This window comes from Scomber japonicus, chromosome 20, assembly GCF_027409825.1.
Source record: "Scomber japonicus isolate fScoJap1 chromosome 20, fScoJap1.pri, whole genome shotgun sequence".
Taxonomy (NCBI): Eukaryota; Metazoa; Chordata; class Actinopteri; order Scombriformes; family Scombridae; genus Scomber; species Scomber japonicus.
This window is the reverse complement of record NC_070597.1, coordinates 18,345,063-18,372,081: the sequence shown is the minus strand read 5'-3', so window position 1 is coordinate 18,372,081 and position 27,019 is coordinate 18,345,063. Positions and strand designations below refer to the sequence as shown.

Sequence of the window (27,019 nt, the reverse complement as noted above, 5' to 3'; positions counted from 1 at the left end):
AAAGGCAGTAAAATGTTCTCATGCCACAGTGCCATGTTAAGCTTGGTGATAACTATCTGAATTGTGATGTTTACATGTGTTGACCTAAAACCAGGTTATGGGAACAGAATTCCTCACGCATGTAAACACCGTGATTAATGTAGATATTAACACATGAACACATGCATGCATGCGGAGCTGAGCGGTGCAGATGGCGACTTGGCATCTCCTTCTCTCTGCAATGCAAAATCCCACGTCATCTTAAAAATGCTTTGCTTCCAAATTGATTTCACAGTGCGAGAAACCCCCACCCCCTCCCCCTAGAGATTAACTAAGTAAATTCCACTTCCACTCTCCAAAAAGGAGCGCCCGCAAATTTTTTTGCCTAAACCTCAGATAAGCAGACGTGGAGGATTTTCTTGAGACTATACACCCTTTATCTGTGATTGTAGGTGCTATGTAATTGTGGATGGAGTCTAATGTGTGGTCCATTTGCTTCATTAATGGGGCAGACGCAAGCCGTTCAGCCAAGAAAACCTCTATTGTTCCCTTTACCTTCCCGTTTTTAATTTGTAGCATTAGTCCAGCAGTTGTTAGTGCTAGACCATAGTGCTTTGGTGATGGTCAAATGACAAAGTCTTAATAGAATATAGTGGGACGGGCAGGACAAAGGTAGGCAATGTTCAGCTGGATGCAGCCAATTTCTGTGTGAGAGGCCTGCCTAAAAACCCTATTCATAGGCTGTCTAATGCTGGTGCGTAATTAAATGTGATTACTGGAGCAGAGGGCTCCTCTCTCCCTCTCTGAGGGCCACACACAGGACTGGAGGCAGCGTGCATGCGCTCATTAAGGAGGCGCTAACAGATGTACACAAGCAACGACCACAGGCATACCTAAAAATCTAAGCCATATCTCTCTCCCCGACACACACACAAGTAAAAAATAATTTCTCTCCAAAATGTCAACTTTTCAGGCGCTAAGGAAAGCAGGATTGGATTTGAAAGGGTATAAACTCAGGGGGTGGTTTCATTTTGTTCTAACCATCATGGAGTAATCTTTCAGCTGGAATTAAAACATTAACTGGAGTTGCAATTTTTCACCTGACAGCTTGTTGCTACCAAAAAATGCAGCAAAACAAACATGATACCAAGTAATGCAGCAGTAAATTAAAAAAAATCAGAGTAAACTATGAGCTTCAGTCAGTGATAATCATAAGGCAAACAACCAGAAATATAAACAAAAATCAATTATGGTTTCCATCCACATACAGACACACACATACACACCTTGTCTGGCTGGCTCTCCGGTCTAGTTTCCTGGGCAGACACGGTCCCCTGGTGCTCATGGGAAATAGTGAGCATGCCAGGCCCCACAAAGGCGTCCTTTCAGCCGCCCGCATGCTTGACCTGTGCAGGGTCAGCGCTCTGCTTTGTGCCCCGTGACCCCTGAGTGACCCGGGGTCACAGCGAGAGCCCGAGGTCAAATCCAGATGCCTGCGTCTAATTTCGCCCCAACTGCGTTATCCGTCCAAATCTGCCCTAAAATTTGCCCCCCTGGAGCCCCCACCTACCCCACCCGATAACCTATTACTACTTCCACTGAGTCCCATAGAATTACATAGGTACTCTGCAGTCTAATTGGACTACTGTGGAGTAGAGCTCACACACTCAAGCTCTCTCTAACTCTCTATCTCACTCACTCACACACACACACACACACACACACACACACACACACACACACACACGCACACACACACACTGGCCTAACCCCCTGTAACTGCACTAATACCCCATCCCATGGCCTTTGGTCTATCTTGAGGGATTAGGTGCAGAAAGACACACATACAAGTGCAAATACATTCACACACACACACAGACACACACACGCACGCACGCACAACAGGCCTGGCTGAAGCTGAGGGTCTACCTTGAGGGATTAGGTGCAGAGAGACAGGACCCTCCAGCCAATCAACCGGTCTGTCACATTGATTTTGAGGGGTCACTGGTGCACAATGGCCAGGGTTTTCCTGTCTTAACCTCTCTGATCACACCCATATGCACACACACACACTCATACACTGGCGCACAAAATGACAATAAACTATATTTATATCATTTACGTAGAAGCAGAGCTGGAAAAGTGCTTAATGGCAAGAACAGGAAACAATGAAAGGTGAAAATAGAAAGAACATGTGAAAATAAAGCTGAGTAGGGCATAAAAAGAAATTCTATATAAATGAGAACTACACCAAGAAAGTTCTTTTAAAAAGTGTTTTTAAGAGGGTTACTTTAAAGATGATATTGATCACAATCACAAGTTCATTAGGCTTGACTTTCCCCAATATTGCTACAGTTACACACACACACACACACACACACACACACACACACACACACACACACACACACATACACACACCTACACAATTCAAAATTTCCCCCCATCCACCTCTCAAAACGTCATCACATCCCTGCTTCTGAAAATCCCTAGTCCCCGGGGGAAGGCACACCCAGCTGGGGGGAAAAGCTCCCAGGTCAACCCCCTCTTACAACCCTGAGCTCGTTCTTCTCTTTCCTGGTCAAACAACACAATAGTGATCTATCAGAGAGGGCACCGGGCAGGCGCTCTTACCGACGGAAACAATCCGGGCCACTGCCAGCAACATTTCAGGTGCTCGAGTTGAATCGTTTTCTTCTGACGTCAACCATGATTGGCCTGCTCTGTTTTTGTTCGCCCCTCACACCTTTCGCCCTCGCATCCCTCTGTTGACCGTTTCCCTTTCCTGTGAGGAATCTCTGAGGCATCTGGAAAAACAGGATTCATACGTGTCTGTTGGTTTTGTTATCATTACAGAGCCAATCATGGGTAGAAGATGCACTGGGGGCCTTTAGTAAAGTAGCAGTGCAACAAATGTAAAAATAGGTCAAAGTCCTCCCTGACAAACCTATTTAAGTAAAAGTATCGTAAAATAGCCCTGTGACTGATTGTATCATTATTGAATCACATTATTAGATTTTGACTATTACATCAATGCATCAGCAGTCGTTTACTGTTGCAACTGGTCAAGCTGGAGCTAGTTTTAACTGCTTTATACAGTTCAGTCGTTGAGTTCAGTGGTTTCCAACCTAGGGATCAGACCACCTCAAAAGGGTCACAAGATAAAGTTGAAGGGTCGCCGGGTGATTATTGACATAAGAAAGAAGAAAACATAAAGGCTACATAAAAACTGTAGTCTTTCTTTCTCTCTACTCTTGAAATATTTGATGCTTTGACCTAATCTGACCTTGAGCAGTTGTTTAAATTAGACCATCGGAGAAGTTTAGATGGGGATTCGCTCTCTGGTGGTGCTACTATCAACATACACATGTGAAACACGACACAGTAGACCTTTCCTTAGAGATTAATAGCCAAAAATGTTGGGAGCCAGTGCTTTACTCTTTAATAATGTATTATATACTATGTAAGCACCTCATGTGGTTTTATAAAATGTAAAATCCTAATCCTATCTGAAAAATAAATGCAGTGGATTAAAAAGTGTAATTAATTCATGAATGTAATGGAGTAGAAGTAGAAGTATGTAGTAGCATTAAACAGAAATACTCATGTAGTTACCTCCAAATTGTGAATGAAAGGATGAATGAAGGGTTTTATTTTTGTGTCTGGTCATTTACATGATTCATCCCTCATGGAATAATTCAGACACATTAACTTACAGCAAACCAAACATTCTGACTTGCTAACCCACCATCATCTGACAACACAACACATCACCATCATCCCAACATAAACATAAACATAAACCTCCCACAAATGACGCTCCAGGAGATATCCCACAATGGAAATACAACAAAATGTACAAACACAGCCCCATTTGTACAAAACACAATACCCCAATCCAAACAAAACACAATCTACATACACATCCATTAGTGCCAAACGCTGTATATTTGATCCACTTCAAAAACCAATAGTCTGCAATCCATTACCTCCCACTCCCTCTGGAAATCTACATGGTTAGATTACAAAAGAAGCACCCTAAAGTTTTAAAAAAGGAGCTCTCTCTCTCTCCTGGTTTACAACCTTTTTAATTTCCTTCCTTCTCACAAAACACCAACCCCAGAACATCCAGGTACAAGAATAGCACATATCCTGAAGCTGTACCTAATATTCCAAACATAGCACTGCAGGCCACTTGGCAGGTTTAAATAATTGTGCAAAAGGGCAAATGTTTTAATGTACTTAAAGCACTTTCACTAAGGGGTTGTTTGATGTGGATGCTAGGTGCTTTTGTTTGATCTATTCTACCCATTTGTCTTATGCTTTTATGCTTATGTTAGTTATGTCATAGTTTGCAAATAACCATTCTGTTTTATGCTTTATTTAATGTATTATGTGCATCATGAATGAGTGGTTTGACTATATCTGTCAAGTCAATTGTATTTATATAGCGCCAAATCACAGCAGAAGTTATCTCAGGACATTTTTCACATAGAGCAGATCTAGACTGTACTCTTTCATTTACAGAGTCCCAACATCCTCCATAAGCAAGCATGTGGCGACAGCGGCAAGGAAAAACTCCCCTTTAACATGAAGAAGCCTTGAGCAGAACAAGGCTCTAGGTGGATGGCCGTCTGCCTTGACTCGGTTTTGTCTTTTTCTGTTTTTTGCTAAGGTGAGCTCAAATTCCAACTGATCATGTTGATTTGTAAATCAAGTATTGAATCTTGAATACAGAATAGAGTATGAGGAATCTATCATGTCACATCATTTTTCTCCTCCTATTCCATGCTTTAGAAATATAAATAAAGAAAATACAAAACTATTATAAAGCTCCCATGAACCCAAAAAGTAGGGTTATACTACTTGAGTAAACATAGCCTACTTAATTACTTTCCACAGACAGTCCTTAAGAAATGATAAAACCATGAAGATGGTGGAAAAAAGTAGGGATGCCTCGCTATTTCGGCCAAATATCAGTATCAGCCGATACTCCCCTTGTTGGCTAACACCGATTGGTAAATAAGATACAATTCGCCAAATGTCAACAGCTGATGTTGTGGTTACTTATGGTCAGACAGTCAGACTCAGAGAGTAGCAGCAACAGTAGCAGTAGCTATGGATGTACAGACAATTCTTATTAAGTAGGTATTTGTACAGCAGGCTAAAGGGAATTTGAAGCAGTTGTTTTTTAAAAAGAAAAAATAATTTCTTGTGAATGTTATTAAAGCTCATTCCATGAATTTGTGGTCATTCACAGATAGTGTAATGATGGGCTGACTTACTTTAAAACTATTCAGTAATGTTTGTAACAATGATTTCTTTGTTTCCCTGTGGAATAAATAACAAAACATAATAACATCATCAAAATAATAGGTAAAGGTACATATTGATTATCGACCAAATTCTTATTAAAAAAGAAAAAAGGAAATAAGGGATGAAAATATGGACTTTAAAGCGGACCTCTGTGTCTGTCTAGCAGTAAAATCCATAGCTATTATTGAATTGACCACCGGTGGGCGCTCCAGTGTTTCATCAGTGGAGACACAGCAGTAGTTGTGTTGTCTTCTCTCATATCCTCGACTACAATCCCTACTTCCTGGATACGCGTTCAGAAAAAAAACAGCCAAGTTGGATATGTTTTTATCATCCTGAACCCATTTTCTACAGTTTATAAACACACGAAGACGCATTTTTCCACGATAAATGGCCGTTTAATGCCACGATATCACCGATGATAACGTGAACAGGAAGACGAGGCGGTGGGCGCAGAGAAAGGTGAGTTTTTTAGTTTACTTACGGTAACATTAGCTCGATAGCTAGCTTAACACTTTAATCTTAATGACCTGTCGCTGTCCATTTAAAAGCGTTTTATGTTTACGTTAATGATCGTGTTTGGTTAGTGGACATTTAACAGACTGAAGAAGGGTAAAAGTGCGTGAAATGTTGAGCTCAGTTGCTTGTATGTGTGTGTACAGAGCGCCACGTCATTGGTCTGAGACTGAAAACACTCCTTGGTTTCAGCTGAGAGCTGCACCCTCTTCGGACCGGAGATTTAACGGTTATATTTAACGATAGCCACCCGTGTAAACTTTTCTTACCGGGGGAGGGAGAGAGAAGAAGCAGGTCAACATGACGGCGTCCAACTGGGGTCTCATCATGAACGTGGTGAACAGCATCGTGGGAGTCAGTGTGCTCACCATGCCCTTCTGCTTCAAACAGGTGCGTCAGTCCACACTGCTATTAAATATCTTCTTCATGCTTGTTTTGGCGGGTTTTTTCTAAGCCCAGGGCATTCAGAACCTGAGACGTTTTTTTTTACATGCGCATCATTACATTTTACTGCATTGTATGACGACTGTATAACATAAATAGTAGTAGTGATTTATGTCGGTCCTTGTCAACACTTATCCAGAAACAATGCACATTAAATAAATAAATAAATAACTGTCAGGAATTGGATCAACGGGAAAACAAAAAATATTACATGTATATTATGATATTAATTATTAAGTTTTTTTAAATTGCATTTTCACTCTGTAACACTGACTCAACTGAAATGTCTTCCTAAGTTTCACTCTTTATCACAATGGTTATAAACTCACTGAGATTCAGTCAGCAGTCGGTTGAAATCAGAAAAAGAAAAAGTGACTTTTAAGTATTAAAATCATTTACTGGAGTAGAAATAAAAGTCACTCATTCCACTCAGTATGTACGTAATAGCATCAAAACAAAGTAAAAGGTCAGTGTTATATTACTTAGTTAAAGCCATGCACAAACATGTAAGCAGGACATAAATTATGTATTTAAGGTGGACCTCAATGTTTACCTGCTTTGCAAGGTAAGACGGTGATAGACAGGCGCTTCATCCAATCACCTGCCAAGTATTTTTGAAAGTGCCGCCTTTCTCCAAACAGGTGGTTCTGTATAAAAAAAACCCATAGCTAAATGTAACTAGGGGTAATCCAACGCCTTTAGAAGTAGTGATCAAAACATTTTTAGCACTAGAGTCTCAACTTTAAACAGACCCAAACATGACAGATGTGGGCCAAAGGTCCACAGCTGTATTAACCTATGTTCATGTGAACAATTGGATAATTATGAGTTTGTATTTTTATTTATACATTTTTTAGGAACATTTTTCTCATATCATAAACATGATCTTCCATTTAATTCTATTATTGTCACCAAAGCTGCAGTGATGAGTTTAACTGATTAGTTGCCAGCTTAATTGAATTATTCGCCAGCTCTTCAGGACAAAATGAGACACTTTAGGATATCACGTTGGACTTTAGGAAACAGTGATCAACATTCTCTGACATTTTATGGACCAAACAAATAATTGATTAATCAAGAAAATATTCTACAGAACAATCAGTATTGAAAGTGTATTGTTAGTTGCAGCCCTAATTGTCACATATAAAGTAAATAGGTAATATACACCAACTACATCTTGATGTTGTTAATTCAAATAGTGTATTAGTTACAGACACTGCAGTTGCCAGTTGATCATATCTCCTGTAGTTAAGAAGTGCACATTCAACTTAAAGGTATCTTTTTGGAGGCTTTTATATTGTATTGTATCATACTGAGAAGTGCCCCCTCATATTTAGCCTAGTATGACTGATATAAATGGGGGTGGGGGGGGGGGGGGGGGTGAGTGGGGGAGGTGTCTCTCAGTATAACACAATAACATTTAATAGTGCCACAAACTATAGTCTCCAGAACGAACCTCTCTAAAACAACCTTCAGCATGATACTGGTGAGCGTGTGCTTCATTTTGACCTTTTTGTGTGTTTTTTTTTGTTGCCACTGTACAAGGACATAAATGTGAAGGAAAATGGGCTTAATGAAAAACAGTGTTGCTCCATAGCTCGGAGACTTCCTCATGAAACCAGTGGAGGCTTGGTTGAATATGAACAGCATTTCTTTCTTCCTCAGATTCTTTTCAATCTGATGAAATCATTTGAAACATTTGTCTTATGTTCAGATAATCCCACAAATACATAGAAATTATAGCCTGAGTCGTTTTTAACATTCTGTGTTTGCAGAAGCTCTGCTGAAGGACCCTTTGGCAAAATACTGTAGTGACTTTGTGGTGTGTGACCATGAATCACAGAGTAAAGTGAAAAGCTAAACATTAATGTAGTATTTATAGGCATTTGTCTACAGATGGAACTTAAAATAAAGGGTTTGGTCCTCCAAAGCATTAATAACACTTTTATTAGGCCCTTGAATTCCCCTTGAATTAAAAAAAAATATATATATATATCTCAAGATCTCTAATATCTCAAGATAATGCAACCAGAATAAATTGTAAGAAATGCATTAATACAGTATATAGTAATTATTATTATTACTATTATTCATTGTTATGACAAGGAGACATAAAATCCTGACTGCCCTCCTCTAAACAAAGAAAAACTGTATTGCCCATCCACACTGTTTCATTTTCATAGTCTCTCACTTTAGGAATTTAGACACCAACTTATAATGTATGTTTTATTTTGTTTTTTTTGGAAGTTTCACATCATCACCATTATGAAGCTGGCAGGAGTTGGACTATAATGTCACCAGAGTTATTGTAATAATTCCTTTTCTATTTAAAAAAAAAAAAGGCAGTGAAAATGTGCAGCATTTAGCATAGCCATGGGTCATCTGAGGTTTTTCTATGTTTTCACACACTTCTCTGTTTCATCACACGTTCTCTGGAAGCTAATCGTCCTCTTCCTGTTAGAAACTGTCATGTTTAGCTCTTATTACTGTGTCCTCTCTCTATATTTCATGTTATGGATATCCTGTACATGGATGTGTTATTGCATTCTTTTGTTATATTATGAAGTGTGTGTATAATTTTTCTCAGACTTTTCCTCTCCGTAGACATTAATGATTCAAGTCAAATGTTTGAATGATAGTCTGCTCAGTTGCCAATTTGAGGACATTATTTTGGGGTTTAGTGCTTCAGTAAGATGACCAGAGATCAAGAATAGTCTCTGGATTTCTAGTATGTTTCATCTCTATAAAAGTCTTTTTCTGTCCCCCTTACAGTGTGGGATAGTGCTTGGAACTATCCTATTGTTCTTCTGTTCATGGATGACCCACAAGTCGTGCATGTTCCTGGTCCACACAGCCAGCAACACCAAACGAAGGACCTACGCAGGACTGGGTGAGATAACATTGTAATGAGTGACATTTGTATGTAAATGAACTGTTAATTTGCTGTTTTGCATTGCTTGCTGATACAGTAGTGATTCTATCTATTCAAAGTTCTTGAAAACTCTTTCATTTGCAACTTTTATTGTTTCCTTGTATCTGGTTACTGGCAGGGTGTTCCTGGGAAAACCCCTTTTTCACAGGAAATAATATTCATTTTTGGCAGTCAGAGAAGCACCAGTGTGTAGAATTGAGTGGCGTCTAGTGGTGAGGTTGCAACATGGTGGAAGAAGACACAATCCCTATTTAGATTTATGAGCCTTATATCCCATTTCTACCACATCTGTTTTGCTGGATGCCACTAAATTCTACACACTGCACCTTTAAAGTAGAAGCAGTTGATGGATAACAGTAGCAACAGTAGCCATCATGCATATTAAAGGTTCAGGCTCCTGTACTGCCATGCTCACAGTGAATAACCAGTGTGTTGTGAATGTCACACAAGCAATAGTCACTTAGTTTTATCAAAACAGACTATTTTTAGCTCACTGCCGTCTGTTTGCCCACATGTTGTTCACACTGATTGTCTCTCCCTCCCCGGCAGCCTTCCATGCTTACGGGAAACCAGGAAAAACACTGGTGGAGACGAGGCAAGTCTAATTATATATTCACAACACACATCATGTTGTATTTTAAGTGCATATTGTGATTTGATTCTCTGTAAATATTGATCAGACCATAAAATACTGGAATATTTAAAGTGTTTCAGATAATTAAGGATATCCATTGTAGTGAAAATAAAATAAAAAAGTTGATATTTGTCTTTACCCCTCATCTCTTCTTCTCCTTCTGTTCTTGTAGTATGATCGGTTTGATGTTGGGGACCTGTATAGCCTTCTATGTAGTCATCGCTGATCTGGGCTCAAATTTCTTCGCTCAGCTGTTGGGTTTACAGGTTTGTGATCATGACTCATAAGTTCTCCACTGCACAATTCTGCCTTCTTCTTAATTTTCAAATGTAAGGAAAAATCCTTAAAACTGTAATATGCATGTGTGTTGTAATAATATGATTGTGATAAAGCCACAAACTAAAAATAGGCAGAAAGAAGTAAGTAGGATATAATTATTTTATGTCTCACTGTCCTCTAAAGGTGACTGGCAGTTTCCGCGTGCTGCTGCTGATTGCTGTGTCTCTGTTCATTGTGCTCCCTCTGAGCCTGCAGAGGAACATGATGTCCTCCATCCAGTCCTTCTCCGCCATGGCTCTCATGTTCTACACCTTATTCATGTTCACGGTGAGCCCACTGCCATACAGACGGCCAATGTTTATGCACTGGATCTGACTAGACTGCAGTTGCTTTGCTTGCCAAGCTTGACACGCATGAGGTAGAATTGCATTTTAAAAAGGTGTGAAGCTTGTATTACAGCACAATAATGTTAAATACAGTTTTCTTTTTTAAGTGTAATGATAGTCTGACACCTGCAACACTGGAACATGTTTACTTTAACAGTTTATTTAAATAGTATCTGATATAGTTAGAATTTGTTAAGATGTACACACAAAGTATGAATATGATTTAGATCAGTGTTTTCAGTGTCTTCTTCCCCAGAGACGTAAATACTATAAACTCAATTACAGCTTAATGAATTGCTCATAGGCCTCCCCTTCTGTTTTAACACAAACAGTATGTGATTTACAGCATATTCTTTGGATGAATGTCATTTTGTTGTATTCTGTGTTAACCTTCCGTATCTGCTCCATTGTACAGAAGTGTGTCTTCCTTATACTGACACAATATTGCTCCTCTGTTTTTTTTAAAGAGCAAATCCACACTAAATCACATCAGGCAGAAAACAATTGCTGCGCTGCTCCTTATAGGCTGAGATGAAGGCGTTCCCCTGATACAGAGATACCACTTGGAAAACAGCCAGTTTTGGCCACTAGAGACTTTTAAGCACTGTAAATGTAAAGTGAATGAGGGTCACACGGTCAGTCCCACTAAATCACAAACCCCTGCAACTTGGGAGAATTATCTTTGTAGATTTGCTCATTTGTTATAAAACCTGTGTCTATGCCAAATATGAATATGTCAACTGGAATTAATGTTTTCCGACTTCCTCCGTGCTTATTTTTCTTGCCCATTTATTTCAGATGTTTGCAAGTCAAATGCAAATGATATGTTGTGTTTTTAAAGAAGTTCATTTGCTGAGTAATGTAACTTCAGAGTATTTGTACAGAGCTTCTTTAGGAAACCAAAATTAGATTCCTCGTTTTAAGCTTCAACTCTTTCTTGCTCATTTTCTTCAGATGCTGTTTGCGCGGAAGTTTTTATAGGTGGTTGTTTGAGGGGTTTGTCTTTAGTTGAAACTTTTTGATTCTTGCTTGAAGCTGGGACTGTTTGATTTAAAACTATTTTGTACAGTTTTTTTCTGATATTTGTTTCTGGTTTCTGATCAAAAGATACGTTTCTCTCCACAGTACACATTGTTTTGCAGCCTTTTAGATGTAATTTTGAAGTGAAAACAATATATTCATAGTGTAAACTAAGGCTGCAACTAACTAATCTTTCAATCTTATTTATTCATTTTAAAAATCAGAAAAATGGGAAAAACACTGTTCAAAATCTCCTAGTGCCATCTTCAGACAGACAGACAGTCCAAACTCAAATCTATTCAAATGACAACACTATAAAACAGAAAAGTAACAAATCCCCTCATTGGAAGAACTGGAACAAATATGTGACATTTTTGCTTAGTAAATGATCAGTAATCAATGAATTTACCAATTGACACATTAAAACCTTTGCTACCAGTATTCTCACCAGTACTCAATGAGGACTTACAGGCCTCCAGTCCTTTACTACTAAAGCAGGAACTAGCAGCAAACACTTTGCAACAAGGCGTTCAGTGCATCACTGTTTCCATTCTGTTTAATTATTTTGTGATGTTTGAGCAACGCTTCACCTCTCATTAGCCTCAAAGTCTGAAGTGTGTTCAGCAGTGCGACATACTAAAAAGAATCTAGAGAAGCAGTCCAGCTGCAGTTTTCTGCCTCGTGTGATTCAGCTCATTTACTCTTTAAATATGCACACACACACACAGTCTGTTTTTGCATGTGTGGTTCTGTTTTTATTGACCTGTAGTTCTGCTCCCACAGACTTCTAACTGCTGTTTACAGTCTTCCTCTATGACTGCTAGTTCTGTAGCGTGGCGATAACCTGAAGCAGTGTTGTGGTGTGTGTCTGGCTTGAGATCCAGGCCCGGCCCCAGTCCAGACCCCTAACCCTCTAACTGTGACGTATCTACTTCCCTTCCCTCCTTTCATCCTACCTTTCCTTTTTCTTCTCATTGCACTACTTTTCCTCTTTTTTTTCTCCCACTCTCCCACTTGTGTCCCTCTGCTCTCCCCTCATCCTCGCTTACTACTCTCTCTCTCTCTCTCTCCCCCCCCCCACCTCTCCCGCACCCTCTACCTGCTGTTTCTGCTGCTGGTGCTGTAGATAGTGTTGTCGTCTCTGCGCTACGGCATAATCTCGGGCTCCTGGGTGGAGCGGGTTCACCTGTGGCGCATGAAGGGCGTCATTCAGTGCCTGCCCATTATCGCCACAACCTTCTGCTGTCACCCGTAAGTAACCCCCCCGGAAACCACCCCCAGTATAACACCACCGTAAGGGCAGTGGAGGAGAGTGCCGATTTTGGAGCTTAAAGGAAGCCCGATGCCTCCCCACCACCCCCCCACTCCCCGCAACTCCTTAAATGCTCCTCCCACCTACCTGAACCTTCTGCCCACTCCTCTCAATCATCCTCCCATTTTTCACCTTTTAATTCGGGTTTGGTCTGAGCCATGTGAGCTCTGTGAGTGTGTGTGTGTGTGTGTATGTATGTGTGTTTGTGTTTTTGGTGGCAGTAGTAATAAGGCAGAGGAGTCAAGTGAAAGTTTCATCTTCGCCGCCCTCCCGCCTCCGCCCACGCCCGGGACGAGCAGCCCGAGCGTGGGTACGGGGAGGCAGGAGGGTCATGAAGGGTTCAACTGTTCCTTTGGGGTTTTTTTATGAGGTAACAAAAGGAGCGAGACTTCGGAAACACACTGATCGAAAACCTGCCGGGTAGTTTTTCAACGATGTCTAGATTAACCTTTTAAATTGATCATTTCACTTTTATTCATTACGTGTCACCTTCACACTCATTACCTGACTGTTTATGTTTTTTAAGCTGTGACAGGTTTTTGTTCAGTGTGGGGTTTCCCGTGTTCCTTTCTTGATTTTTCTCTGGTTTTCTCTCCTCCATTCATTACTTCCATAATCTGTCTGTGAGCCGTCAGCATGGGTACAGTCCCCCCCGCCCTCCCGCCCCTCTTCTCTTCTTCCTGCTCTTCCCTCCCCACTTGTGTTGATTTGGTTTGGGCCGTAACTCCCCTTCCCCCCCCCCCTCCCTCCTTCCCCTCAGATGGTGCTGTCCTCGTTCAAACATGGGCTGCTCAGCGGCTGGTGGCTAGGGCAGGTCAATGTGGTGCGCTGGGAGGGTGTGTTTCGCTGTCTCCCCATCTGTGGGATGGCCTTCGCCTGTCAGTCGTAAGTACTCCTCCCACCCCTCCACCCGCACAAGTAATGAATCCAATATATACTATAAAGAATTCTTAAGGTGTGGAGCTCAGTGTTTCAGAAAAAAAAAGGGAAAATTTGATGGTAGTCCTTAAAATCACGCAGTGGGTAGATGTTTAAACATGGGCTGTTCTGCTCTCTAACTCCTGCAGCGGCACAGTGAAGCAAGCCTTTCATTGCTGGATGTAGTAATTGAGTCACAATTAGTGCATGCATACTTGCATAATATCTTAAAGCCACAGGGGAGGGTTTGGTGTCATGTCAAGAAACACAGATCTGTGGTGGAGACGGGATGATTGGGAAGTCGCAAAGGGAGGCTGCTCATTTAGCTAACACGCTTCTCACAGGCAGCTCATCCATTTCTGCTCCGCCGTTGTGGGTCTGCTCTCTCTGGAATTAACCTCTTAATTTCATCATGAGACTGGAACTTCATCCAGGCTGCTGCTTTCTATCTTCTTTTTTTTCTGATGCAAATGAAAAGTTAGTTTGAAAACGGTGTCTTCTTTTAGGTGTCAAGTGACTTTTAAAAGTCTCAGAAACTAAAATGAGAAGAAAATAGTGTGCCAGCCATTATTTAAAATCTGTTGTGAAAAAAGTATAATGTCCCACTTTATAGCCTTAAAACAGTGAGGCTAGTCATAGTCAGAGTAAAAACTTTTGGGAACCTTTTCCAATCAGATTTGAAATAAAAATGCAAACCACAGCCTAGCTAGTGCAGCAAATATTCAATGTACATTAAGATAAAATGTACATCTGATATCTAGATAGATAGATAGATAGATAGATAGATATATCAGATGGAAAAAGGGTTTTCACACCAATCTTTTCATTCCATTAACTTTCCCCACAGTGACTGCAGAGACTACATTACTACATTTCTCTTCTCACAGCTCCATCAGAGCCTCTCTGAGTCACAGCGTTCATTCATTTCTTCATTTTCACCCATCTGCATGCTCTGTCACTGCCTCTTTTGTCCCTTTCCCCAATGCTTTAGCGCCTGCTCCGCGCTGGTAGTGAGTCAAGCGGGTGAAGTTTTAACATGAGAAGGTCTAATGGGGGGATCTGGGTGTAGGAAGTCTTATCTTGGATTTGAATGCGGTGAATGGAGCAAAGATGCAGGGAGTTGTTCTGGTGAGGTCATTAGGGGCCAGATGTTTGGGTGGTGGTGGTGGTGGTGGTGTATAGGTTTGTTTATGTGAGAGAGAGAGAGAGTGAGGTAAGTGGCAGGAGCTGGGTGACTGTAGCCCTGAGACTGAAACGAGACTTTAATTAATGTAATCGCACAAAGCCAACATAATATTATGGTCTTGCAGGCGTGTTCATTAGCGAGCGAGGTGTGCGCACGCTTAAAGAGGAAGAAAGTGTGTGTTTACGCATGTGTGTTTTGTGCGTCAGTTCCCACTAGCAGTGCTGAGTGATATTTGGCAGGGTGATTTCTTGGCCTGCGGTCAGGCCGAGCGAGGCAAGCGCTCCGTTAGGAGGCAGGCAGCTTAAGCCAAACCACTAATCAACACATTGGACTGCCGCCATCTTACAGACACACACTGATGTATTCACAGGCTGATTAAACAGCTCTCAGCACATTGGATTTTTATTACATTCATGAAATGTGTTTACTTTCAGTTAAAACATTACTTAACATCACCATTATGTCGGGGATGAGAGCTGGCCCTGTTGTTTTTTTGGCCGAACGTTGGGATCGTGAGGAGCAGTTAACTCGTAATAGAAGGACATAAGAAAAACATGTGCGGCGAAAATGTCCCTCTGTGATGCTACTGTCAGCATGCTTTAAGCTCCAAGTTAATGATGTTATCTGCAGCACACAGTCCAGCCTTCGAAACACACACACACACACACTTCCTCACGTCGGCTTTGAAGTTGCTCTCCGTCATATTTCCTCAGTTTAAGGGCAGCGTTAAAGCAAATAAAAACACATTAGCCTTCTGAATCTGGACTATTGAGTGAGTGACCATTAGGTGCTTTAGCTCCCCACTTACAATATGCCGTTTTATTTAACCTTGGCTATGAGATTTACTGGTTTTGCAGATTAAACAAGCGTCAAAGAAAAGCACCACGGGACAGCGCTCGCTCATAAAACCAGAGTGTGTGAAAGAGAGAAAGGCAAAGAGAACAAGAGGCAGAGAAAGTTATGGTTTCTCTCTCTCTCTCTCTCTTGCTCTCATTTCTTCCCTCTTGTTTCTTCCTTTCACATATATATATGAGAGAAGGAGAGAGAGAGAGAGAGACAGAGAGAGAGGAGGCGAGCACAAAGAGTCTGCCAGGAAAGTTTATAATGCTCTAAAACCTGCCAGGCACTAGCTGTTATATATAAAGCCTGTAAATTCGCTGGTTAATGCGCAGACGGTCCGCTCCACGCCTCACACAACCTCTTACGGCATAGAGCAGAAAATGACAGAGGGAGACACCTGGCTTTCCAAACAGACAGTCGGTCAGTCTCAGGTTCAACCTCAGCCAGCCTACTAGACTACTGTCACCCATTCTGCCACACACACACACACACACACACACACAAACATGTCCTTCACCCCCACTGCCATGACATTATTTCAATCCACTCATATTTTGAAAAACTGCCTTCTGTGCACCCATAAATGATTGCAAACATTCATTGTTAAATAATTCATATTAACAATATTACATTACACAGTTTTCACATGCTGAATGACTTGTTGCGTTCATGTGCGTGTCAGATGTGCAGACGGACACACAGGTCGTACCGATGAACTTTATGATCAGACATATTAGCATCTGATTTATGGCTGGCTATATGGGTTTGGGGGCCTGTTATTTGAGTTAATAATTAAAAAAATACATCACTTAGTGATCCAAATACGAAATTTGCTTGTTAAAATGTTAAATAAATGTATCATCATCATTAATATATCAAGACAACATAAATTAACAAACTATTCTCAGTTTTTTTGACTTTTAAGCAAATTATTTTAGTTTAGTTGGCTAAGATTAAAAGTGAGCTGTGTTAATTAGCAAATAATACAGATACTCTACAGTAATGAGTTTGCATGAATGACTTTAGATTGGCTCAAATAAGACAAAAAAAACTCATTTATGTTGCTGATGACTGGCTTACAGTGTTAAAACTCTAATGGGTCAAACAAGCCTAATAAATAAATGAATAAATCATTTATCTGTGTAGGATACTGACAAGGACATGAGGAGAGTGATGCATCAATTGATTATTTAGTGGCACAAATGGGCCCCCATATGGCTGCCCATTAAAACAATCTACAGAGCAGTCGCACCACCAAATTTTAGGTAAATAGACCGTCATATGCTGCGTGTTGTGAGCTGCCGGAGCAGAGAAAGGATCATCACAACATAGCCACATAACAGCTAGCAGCCCTCCCATTTCCCTGACTTTCCCCGCCAGATTTCAGGCGTAACTTCCCGCGAGCGAAAAGTCTGATAATCCCGACACGCACATGAACGCAGCAGCAGTTGCAAGAAGTGTGGTTGTCACGCAGCATGCAGAGTGTGTTGGGCCTGCTTGTCTCTCACAGGCAGGTGCTGCCGACCTACGACAGCCTGGATGAGCCGTCCGTCAAACGCATGAGCACCATCTTCACCTCGGCCCTCAACGTAGTCACCATCTTCTACATCACTGTGAGTGCAAACTGCACTTCCACGCACACCTGCACATGCCACCCTCCCCCTCCATCCACACCAGTCCTGTCTACCTTCCGTCAGTGCTGTCACATGGAGACGTTGTGATTTGCTGTCCTCTGGTGTCCTTTTCTAGAATACAGCGCCTCTAAAGTTATTAAATCTTCTCAGCAGCCAATTTTAATGTCTGAATATTTATGTTTCTCTTGTTTTCATATTTGTATCAGTGGTGAAATTGGTATTTTCATTTCTTTTAAACTGACATTAAATAAGTCTTTGAAGGTAACGTCTCCATGAGTCAGCACAACAGGGTTACGCATGCACACACATTTTCATGTAGAAAACAATAAGAAACATAATGACTTGCTTTATGCTCAACACTCCCTGTTTGTGCTTACTCCTTTTCCTCCTCTGCACCCTCCTCTTCCTCCCCCGCAGGTGGGCTTCTTCGGCTACGTCAGCTTCACTGAGAACATCGCTGGCAATGTGTTGATGAACTTCCCGTCCAACCTGGTGACGGAGATGATCCGCGTGGGCTTCATGATGTCCGTGGCCGTCGGGTTCCCCATGATGATCTTACCTTGTCGCCAGGCCATCAACACCATGCTTTTTGAGCAGCAGGTGAGCCTCGAACGCCACTTACACACTTCCTGTACCGTAAGGGTTTAAATGCTTAGTACACCAGCTTCGCTCAACCATGCCTTTGTTATATTTTAATTTAATATGTGTGTTTTACAGTTCAGCTCACTGCTTCATTATCGCAGCACTCGCATCCTCTGTGTTAGACAGTTTGATGAGTAAAAGCAGAAGTTTGTTGCTCCCTGTAAACAGAGCTCCATCTAAACACCTGCTACGCAACTCAACTGTGACGTCAATAGAGCGTTTATCATATCCAGGCACACAAACACATCTCGACTTGTTAAAATCCTCTGACACACACCATTTATCATGTAGTTTAGAAGAACTAGTGGCATGTACACTGTTTAATTTCTCCTCTAGGGGAAGGGGAAGTCCTATGTGTGTGTGTGTTGTGTTTTTTTGTTAAATAAACCAGACTAGTAGTTGTTTTGGTTGTACTGATTTTGGGCAATATGATAACAAGAAATGAGGCCAAGCAGGATTGCAACATGTCAGTGATTTTCTCTCTCTCTCTCTCTCTCTCTCTGTCTCTCTGTCTCTGTCTCTGTCTCTGTCTCTCTCTCTCTCTCTCTGTGTCTGTCTCTCTCTCTCTCTCTCTCTCTCTCTCTCCCTCTCTCTCTCTCTCTCTCTCTCTCTCTCTCTCTCATATTTCTCTGTTTTGTGTCTTACAGCAGAAGGATGGGACGTTCGCTGCCGGGGGATACATGCCTCCTCTGCGCTTCAAGATGATCACCCTCTGCATTGTGTTTGGCACCATGCTGGGAGGCATTCTCATCCCCAACGGTACATCCTGTGTGTGTGTGTGTGTGTGTACGTGTACGTGTGCGAGCTCGCCGACTGGAGGTCTTTAAGGTGCATGTGTTCCTTTATGTGGGCGGAGTAGCTGGGGAGCTTTACGACGTGTGTGAATGTGACTTTACGAGTCAGTGACTGTCACACTCTAACACAGTCCTTAAATCAGGGCTCTAACTTTTATCTCCTTTTAGACGGCAGACAGGAAGATAGGCCTATTATTCTCTCAGACTCTTTCATTCTCACAAACACACTCGCACGCACACAGACGGGTCCGTGTACACACTAACGCCGGCCTCTCTGTTAGCGCCTTTGAGTCTTTTCGTCCCCTCTCAACAAACGTCTCCAAAATGGTGGCAATGTAAAGGTTAGCATGAGTTTATGTTTTATTCATTCTTTTATATGGTGGCTGTTTGTTAAACTTTTAAATTGGGTTAACACACGCGCACACACACACACACACACACACACACAGCGAGGTTTGGCTGGCTCTTTGTGTATCTAATCAGGCTAATAGACTGAGGAGAAGGGAGGTAAGGACCCCAGGGAGAATGGACACTAAATCTGAGGGAGACAATATGGTGTCCGTCCTCTGGATGAGCGATGGGTTTCCGGGCCCGACGCCCAGCCAGCCTGGTCCACAGACACAAGGGTGGGGCCGGGGCTTGCTCGCTGCTGCCGCTGCCAGGAGCACGGTGCCATGGATGGGGGCCGAGGGAGGGGGGGGCTGGTTGTGAATGGCAGAGGCAGGTATGAATGGAGATAGCGTTAAGGAGCGTAGATTTGGGGGAGTATTTTGAGGTTTTTAGCAAAAGATGCAGAAGAGTGTTGGTGCCACTGCTTTACCCGGTGAGCTATACAGCAGCACCCCCCCCCCCCTCCCACATTCCCAGTCTGACGGACTCAACTTCATTAACAGCACTGATTATGTTCCAGATGTGTTTATTTTAATTGATTTTGTTAAGTAAACACTACATAAAAGTGAATATTGTTACAATTATTTTTCATATAATTCAGTTGTCAGCGTTTAGGTAATTTTGGTGGAGTTTGCTTCATCACTTGGAGTGGGAGAAGCTGGAATTTATCCATTACTTCCAGCTAATTATTTCAGCTATATACGCATCGCTTAATTTCATAATTTAAACACTATGTGTGACTTTAATTTCAACTGTTTACATCTGTTATGTTTAGCTGAATATTTCATCTGTTTACACATTACAAGCTAATTATTTAAACAGTTTATGTGTTACTATAGCTGTTTATGTACGACTTTTGGCTCATTGTTTTAGCTAATTATTTTGGACTGTTTTTGACTGTTTAGCTCATAGTTTAAACAATTTATCTTTTACTTATTTTTAGTATTATTTTTTGGGCTTTTTTGCCTTTATTGGACAGTTGGTGAACTTGAACTAGGGACGTCACGGGTATATGGCATGCGCTGTAATCACTAGGCCACAAGGGTGCTTTAATTTATCTTTTACTTTTAGCTGAAGATTTCCATTACCTTTTGGTAACTCTTCACTTGTTTAACAACCGTACACCCTGACAGAAGTACAACCTGGTTAGAAATCACTGCTCCACTGGACAACAAGATAATCCCTGTAAATCTTTTCTGCTTTTGTGTCTCTCTCTCTTCAGTTGAAACCATTTTGGGTCTGACTGGAGCCACCATGGGCAGCCTCATCTGCTTCATATGCCCTGCCCTCATCTACAGAAAGATCCAGAAGAATGGCATCATCTCTCAGGTCTACAGAGCTTGCACTTTGTTAATCATTCGCTCATTGAAAATATGTTCATTGACTGTTTTTTTGACCCGTTGTGCTGCTGCTCTTTCTCTCGTTCCTGCAGCTGGTGCTTTTTGTGGGTCTGGGCATCCTCCTGGTCAGCACCTTTACCACCCTTTCGATCTCAGCTAGCGGCCCCAGGGTCAAAGTCCAAGTTCCTCCTCCTCCGGCGCCTGACAAGAACAACCTGCCGCTACCGGACCTTCCGCAGATTCACGGTAAAGATCACGACCTGCGCTAATGGCTGGCGTTCACTTACCCACTTGATGGACTGTGGATGAAAGCGGTTTACTAATGAGCCGTGGAAACATTTACCTCGACGGGCCAGAGCCCAGGGTTGTCTGCAGCGTCTGAGATTGGACAGCAGTGCACCGCGTGTAATTATTTCATGCAAAAAGGCAGCAGCGGCAGGAGAGACGTGTTTACTCCTCATTTTATTTTCAAAGTCATGGATCGCAGCACCCTAAAAGAGCAACTTAAAGAGAATGTGAGCCAGTAGCGAGGGGCAAGAAAACAAAAGCGCAGAGCTATGGCGTAGAGGAAAAAAAAAAAGAAAAGGGGTTTTCTTTCATCTGTGGAAGAAGAAAAGATGGAGACAGACAGAGTGACTGATAGACAGACAGGCAGGGTGAGGAGATAACCTCTTGATAATATCTGAGAGAAGCGCTGAGTGCTTGACATTGATGGAGCGAGAGTGATGCCCTTCAAACTCCAGCAATTTTTTCTCCACCCCTCTACCTCTGTTCATTTCTCTCCTGCCACCCCCCCACCCCCTACCCCCTCCAAAATACATGGTCTACACCCTCCCCACCTCCCCCCCCATATCTCCTGTGGCAGCTATAAAATGCCTGCAAGCTCTGACTGTATAAAGGGAAGGGGTTGATATGGGTTTGGGGAGGAGGGGGGTGTGAGGATGCAGATGGGAGCAAATGGAAATGAGAAGGAGAGGAAGGGAGTCCAGACAGCTCCTCATCCTCACCCTTCTCAGATTCTTTTTCCAGAAACATCTTTTTTTCCTCATCCATCTTTCATTCCCTTTTCTGTCTTTTGCTGCATTCTTTCCTTTCTTACTCTGTGAAGGTGAAACCCATGCTCGCTGACATCCACACCTGTTTCCTGTTTGTCACTTTAAATTTGAATTAATTCCCCCCCCCCCAACACCTTTCCCTCTCTCTCATTTATTATACACCTTACCAATTGTGTCACTCTTGCTATCATCAGTGTTTGCTGCCACCTAGTGGAGCCACTCATCAGAAATAAAACCATGTGAGATATTCCTGGGTGTTATTTTTGTTTTAATGTTAGTAGTTAATGTGCACAATAAACATCTCTGTACAAGAATATAAAGAATACATGTCGGGGATAATATTCAATATAATGCAATACAACAATTTCTCACACAAGAGAAAATACTGGGATGAGTGAGGTGTCACATTTACGATTCTTTTAAATGAGTTGCAGTAATGTGTCTCATATTTTTCAGACTGACTGCAGAAGTTAAAATGAAAATTAAAAAAGGCCATCAGCAGCAGTACTAAAGTAGAGTAAAAAATATCCCATTAAACTTCAATTTTATGGTTTTATAAATCTGCTGCTAAAGGAGAACCACAGTTTGGCAAAAGAATTTCAGAAATATCTTTGTCATTGCATTTTCATACACATCCATCTGTAGTTTGTGTTATAATAAGTGTTTTTGTGTGTTTCTACATATAGACAAGCCTCTGATCAAGAAGCCAGTAGAGATAGAAAAACCAGATGTCCCAGCTGTTGAGGAGGCACAACCTGCGAAAAGGGATCCGGCTGAACCTCCCCAGATTAAAGGACCAGTGGAAGTACCTGAGAGGAAGAAGGAGGCAGAGGTTCAGCTGGATCGTCCTGATGCTGGCAAGTTAACCAAACTGGAGCTAGAATTTTAGCTGGTTCTCACTGAACCGAGTAAAATTTGTGACATCTTGTCTGTTCAACCAGGCGTCGCAGTGCCAGAGGGAGAGGCGCACCGCCACGAGCCACCCATCCCTCACGATGAGGTCATGGTAGACACAAGAAAGAACAATGCAGAGCTGGAGGAGGACAAGAAACAGCCGGTTGCCCCTGCAGGAGGAGATGAGCAAGAAGAAAAGCATGCTGTGAAGTTGGAGGACCAAAAAGAGGCCAAGGGAGAAGAGAAACCGAAGCCTGTAGAGCCCGTCGTGAGGAAAGAGGAAGTGGACTTGGGTGGAGGTGAGGTCCAGTCCAATGAAGTGCTGGAGAAGCAAGGTGGAGAAGCGGGCATGAAGCGAGATGTTCCCCAACTGAAACCAGCAGATAAGATTGATCAAGTGAAAGATTCTGCAGCCGAACAAGCCGATAAAGTGGACAAACCTGCGCTCGCCGTAGCCAAACGTGAGTATTCTCCTCTGTTCTCGTGTAACTCTGTTCCTGAAAAAATGCAGCGCCGACCTTGACTTTGTCATATTTGGTGACCCTTCAGCTCCACTTCCTGAGGGAGAGCATCACCCCGCTGCAGATGAGGGTCCGCCTGCAGACGGCAAAGATGCAGCAGATGAGAAGATGGACGGTGAGTGGAGGAGAAAACTTTGGTCAGGGTTTTAGGTTAAAAAAAAAAAAAAAAAAAAAGGCCTACTTTGGTGATACATTTTAAAACTTTTACATTTCTACAATGAATTAGATGTGATGTGAGTTCAGTACAGCTTACCTGGAGTTTGATAGAAAACCCTTCAACAACCATACAGCTAAAACATCATGTGGACACCGGTCTGTCCACCAACAATGGACTCCATAGACCAGAATGCAACACAGCTGCAGCCTTGTGGATAGCACAGTGGCCCCTTTTGACAGTAAGGCCTAGCACATGACAGTTTTCTATTCAGCCTTAAATGGAAAAAAGAGCTAGTGTTGTGACTTTAAACTTATAGAGGCATGTTGCTAGAAGGTGAACACATTAAGAATAAATAACTTATCACTTTTCAGGTTGGATCTTAATACATTTTATAGCATTTATCTGTGGCGCTGCCTCTTCCTCTCATCTCACTTTGCTTGTTTTTATCAATGTAATCTCATCCCTCCATTCTTGCTCATTGTACCTATTATTATATTTGTGAAGGTACAAATGGTGTTAAATGCAGCAGAGGTATTCAAATTCCATTTCTCTCTCCTACTTCCTGACCTTGCTTGATACACTCGGCAGTCTTTTTTGGCTTTGGTTGACTTTCTTATTCTGTTGTTTACTTTTGCTCTCTCTCTCCTCCATCTTTACCCCTTTTGTTCTTTCTTTTCTCTGCCGGACTCCTATCACAGTGATAAAAAAGCTGGTCGCAGGTATGAAGTCCCTCTTCCCTCTTCTTCTCTTTATCTGTTGCTCAGGTTTTCTGTAATTCACCCAGTGGGCCATTTATCTGTCAAGTTTATAGATAATTCTGTATACATATATAGTTTTATTTATTTGTGTTATTTAACTAAATAATGCACTCACCCCATTCTCTAACATAGTTGTCACTCTTAGTATATGTTTAAAGCTTTATTTTATTTTAGAGATGTACGTGTGAATAGGTCCGTGTTAGATAGTGCAAAGCCATAGAGGATTTTTGTCTTTCCCTCCCCCTCTCACCTAGAGACTGGCCCTAGATCATCCTTACTAAGCTTTTTACAGACCCCCTAACTGCTGCACGGTTCTCTGAATGGGTTGTGACGTGTTTTAATTCAATGTTCCCATCTCCATGTAGAGGGCCAGCTGGACCACGCGGTGCTGCTGAAGGTGATCAAGGAGCAGCACGAGCAACAAAAGAGACTTCTTGACCAGCAGGAAAAACTGCTGGCTGTCATACAAGAGCAGCACAAAGAAATCCACCAGAATAAGCCTGCTGGTGAGTATTCACAGAATGTTTCACAGCTTTTAGTGTGCCCACACATGAACCAAGAGCGCAGTTATTAGAGGTGGTGGTTTTGTTCAATTTAAAATTGATTCTAAGTGTTTTTTACTTAAAGGGGCCGCTTCAGAAGGAGAGGCAGAGAAAGGCAACCAGGAGCACTTGGAAGGGGTAGAAGGTGGAGCAGCAAAGCCTAAAGACTCTGGCCTGGCCTCAGACATCAAGCCCAAGGAGGCAGTTGGAGCTGGAGCTGGAGCTGGAGGTGGAGCTGGAGCTGGAGCTGTACAAGCTGGGGTAGCTGAGCCTCACGCTGTGGCCCAGAATCAAGTCCAGGCTGGGGATAAGGCTACTCAGGTTGGGGATAGTAAAGAAGAAGGTCGACCTGCTTACAAAGAGGATAAACCCGCTAAACCTGTTGCACCGGGGGGAGAATCACATATCCAGAATGAGCTGGGGGCAAGGGGAGTGCCACTGGGAAAGAAAAAACTTGATGACCATCAGCCCGCATCTCAGAATGACCTGGCTCAAATTAAAGAAGAGGAAAACAAACTAGACAAAGAAAAAGAGAAACTTCAAAATCTCAAAAAAGAAAATATGGAGAAAGAGGTTCAGGCAAGAGTGGAAGAACAGCTCGAGAAGGAGAGACAGGAAAAGCTGGCCAAAGAACTGGAGTTAGAGAAGGAGAAACTCGACAAAGAGAGGATAGAGAAAGAAGTGCAGATAAGGGTGGAAAAAGAACGACTGGAGAGGGAGAGACAGGAAATACTGGCCAGAGAACAGGAGTTAGAGAAGGAGAGACTCGAGAAAGAGAGGATAGAGAAAGAAGTGGAGGCGAGGGTGGAAAAAGAACGACTCGAGAGGGAGAGAAAAGAGAAGCTGGTGCGAGAACAGGAGCTGGAGAAAGAGAGAGAGGCCAAAGCGAAACTCACACAGGAGAAGGCTGCAGAAGAGAGACACCAGCAGGAGATTCAGAAAGCAGAAGATGAAATAGTTTTGAGAGCGAGGAAAGAAAAGGAGGCGGAGGAGGCGAGGGAGAGGGAGAGGGTTGAACAGCTGCAGCAAGCTGTAGAAGCCAAAAACGTTGCACATGGGGCTGAGAGAGGAGACGGCGAAGCTTTGAAGAAAGGAGGAAGAGACCTCAAAGAGAAAGTCGGCGCTCCGGCGGACCCCGAGGAGGCCGCGGACAACGGGGCCGCCAAAGCCGAGGTTCACCCCCAGGGCTCACAGGAGAGGGTGAGGGACCAGGGAGAGATGGATCTAAGGCGGAAGCGTAGGGCAGTTGGACCCAGAGAGGATGGAGGTCCTGCGGGGACACCCAGGATGTCCAGGGGGATGCCTGGGCTGGAGCCCCTGCTGGAGCTGGGGGGCTCCAACCTGCACGCAGCCCTGGAGGAGCAGCTACTGGCTGGGGCGATGGTGCACTCAAGGCAGATTAAGCAAGCCTCAGAGGACAAAGAGGCCAAATAACACACACACACACACACACACACATTCTCACTTATTGGTTGGACTCTCCAGAACCTCCTGATACTGTGGACCATGATATTGTTGCCTTACATTTTCTCCTGCCTTCAGAACATTATGGACAAAGGACCATTTTTCTTCTTTTCTTGATGCTTTCTTACAAACAAATCACAGAACCTTAAAGCAGTCCAAGTGGATGTTTGCTGGGACAGTTTGCATCACTCTGGAAATAATCCAAAGTCTTTATTAAAGAGCAGAAAGTATGTAAATATTAACTTATTTTTGTCTTGTGGCGGAAGAATTTTGAAGAAGTGACTTTTGAAATGTACATAAATCTATGCAAATACAAATTTATGGAGTGCATTGACAGGGAAAATGTTTCATGTTTGTATGTTAGTCACTTTTATTCCTCTTTTTTTTTTTTCTTCTTCATTTACCAGCTTATGGAGTGTTTGTGTGTTTGTGCTGTATTGTCTCCTGTATTGTCTTTTTGGTCAGTTTTTGATATACTGTAAATGTTTGTGATAATGTTCATTTTTATTTACAGCATAATGGAAAGCAATGTGGGTTCAAGCCCTTCTCATAAGTGTTGTTTCAAATGAAAGTAACTGTATTCCAATTCATGCTGGAGCTACAACAACATACAGCAGATTGTAGCCTTACTGTTTAATAAACTGTATACAAAAGAAGCAGCTTGATTCAGACTGTCTGGATCTATGATTCTAGTCAGTAATCATTCCGTTTTCAGTATCTCTCCTTTTGTTGATTTTTTTTTCAGTGCCTTGTAATCCATATGCTGCAGTAGTGTTTTATCAAAGGAAATGTTTCTCTCAATTTGTGGTCTTTTGTTTTCTTCCACTGGGCCTCTCTTGCTGTAAACAGTACAGTAATTAGGAGGAAATGAGTTCTGAGGTGGAAAGAAATGTTGATTATGTTTGTAGTAACCCAACTTCTCTGAAAATTCCACCATCAGTCAGCACTTCAACACATGTTGGACCTTTTGCTTTTTACAAGAGGCTATTTTTCTATGTGTGTTGTTTTTCTGTACATTTTGCTGATAAGAATGAATAAAATATATATTACAGCTATGGCTGGAATC

At 42.2% G+C, this 27,019-nt stretch overlaps 1 protein-coding gene across 1 annotated transcript; it reads left to right on the top strand.

The window, feature by feature from the left end:
* Positions 1–5,600: 5,600 nt before the first annotated feature.
* Positions 5,601–27,008, top strand: slc38a10 (solute carrier family 38 member 10). The gene is made up of 18 exons (XM_053340977.1): positions 5,601–5,757; positions 6,004–6,201; positions 9,028–9,145; positions 9,737–9,782; positions 9,994–10,087; positions 10,284–10,427; positions 12,633–12,757; positions 17,273–17,375; positions 17,814–17,996; positions 18,686–18,797; positions 20,445–20,551; positions 20,655–20,808; positions 22,304–22,474; positions 22,559–22,972; positions 23,061–23,147; positions 24,313–24,453; positions 24,575–24,694; positions 24,725–27,008. The coding sequence occupies exons 2-18, from the start codon at positions 6,112–6,114 to the stop codon at positions 25,921–25,923; spliced, it is 3,408 nt and encodes a 1,135-aa protein (XP_053196952.1). The 5' UTR covers positions 5,601–5,757; positions 6,004–6,111; the 3' UTR covers positions 25,924–27,008.
* The last annotated feature ends 11 nt before the right edge of the window (positions 27,009–27,019 follow it).

What these genes read in the sequence shown, in the direction of transcription:
- slc38a10 (XM_053340977.1), top strand. Translation starts at nt 6,112, where the DNA reads ATGACGGCGTCCAACTGGGGTCTCATCATGAACGTGGTGAACAGCATC. An exon ending in CTCAGCTGTTGGGTTTACAG is followed by an intron (nt 10,088 to 10,283) that starts GTTTGTGATCAT and finishes TGTCCTCTAAAG; the next exon opens with GTGACTGGCAGTTTCCGCGT. An exon ending in CCACCAGAATAAGCCTGCTG is followed by an intron (nt 24,454 to 24,574) that starts GTGAGTATTCAC and finishes TTTTACTTAAAG; the next exon opens with GGGCCGCTTCAGAAGGAGAG.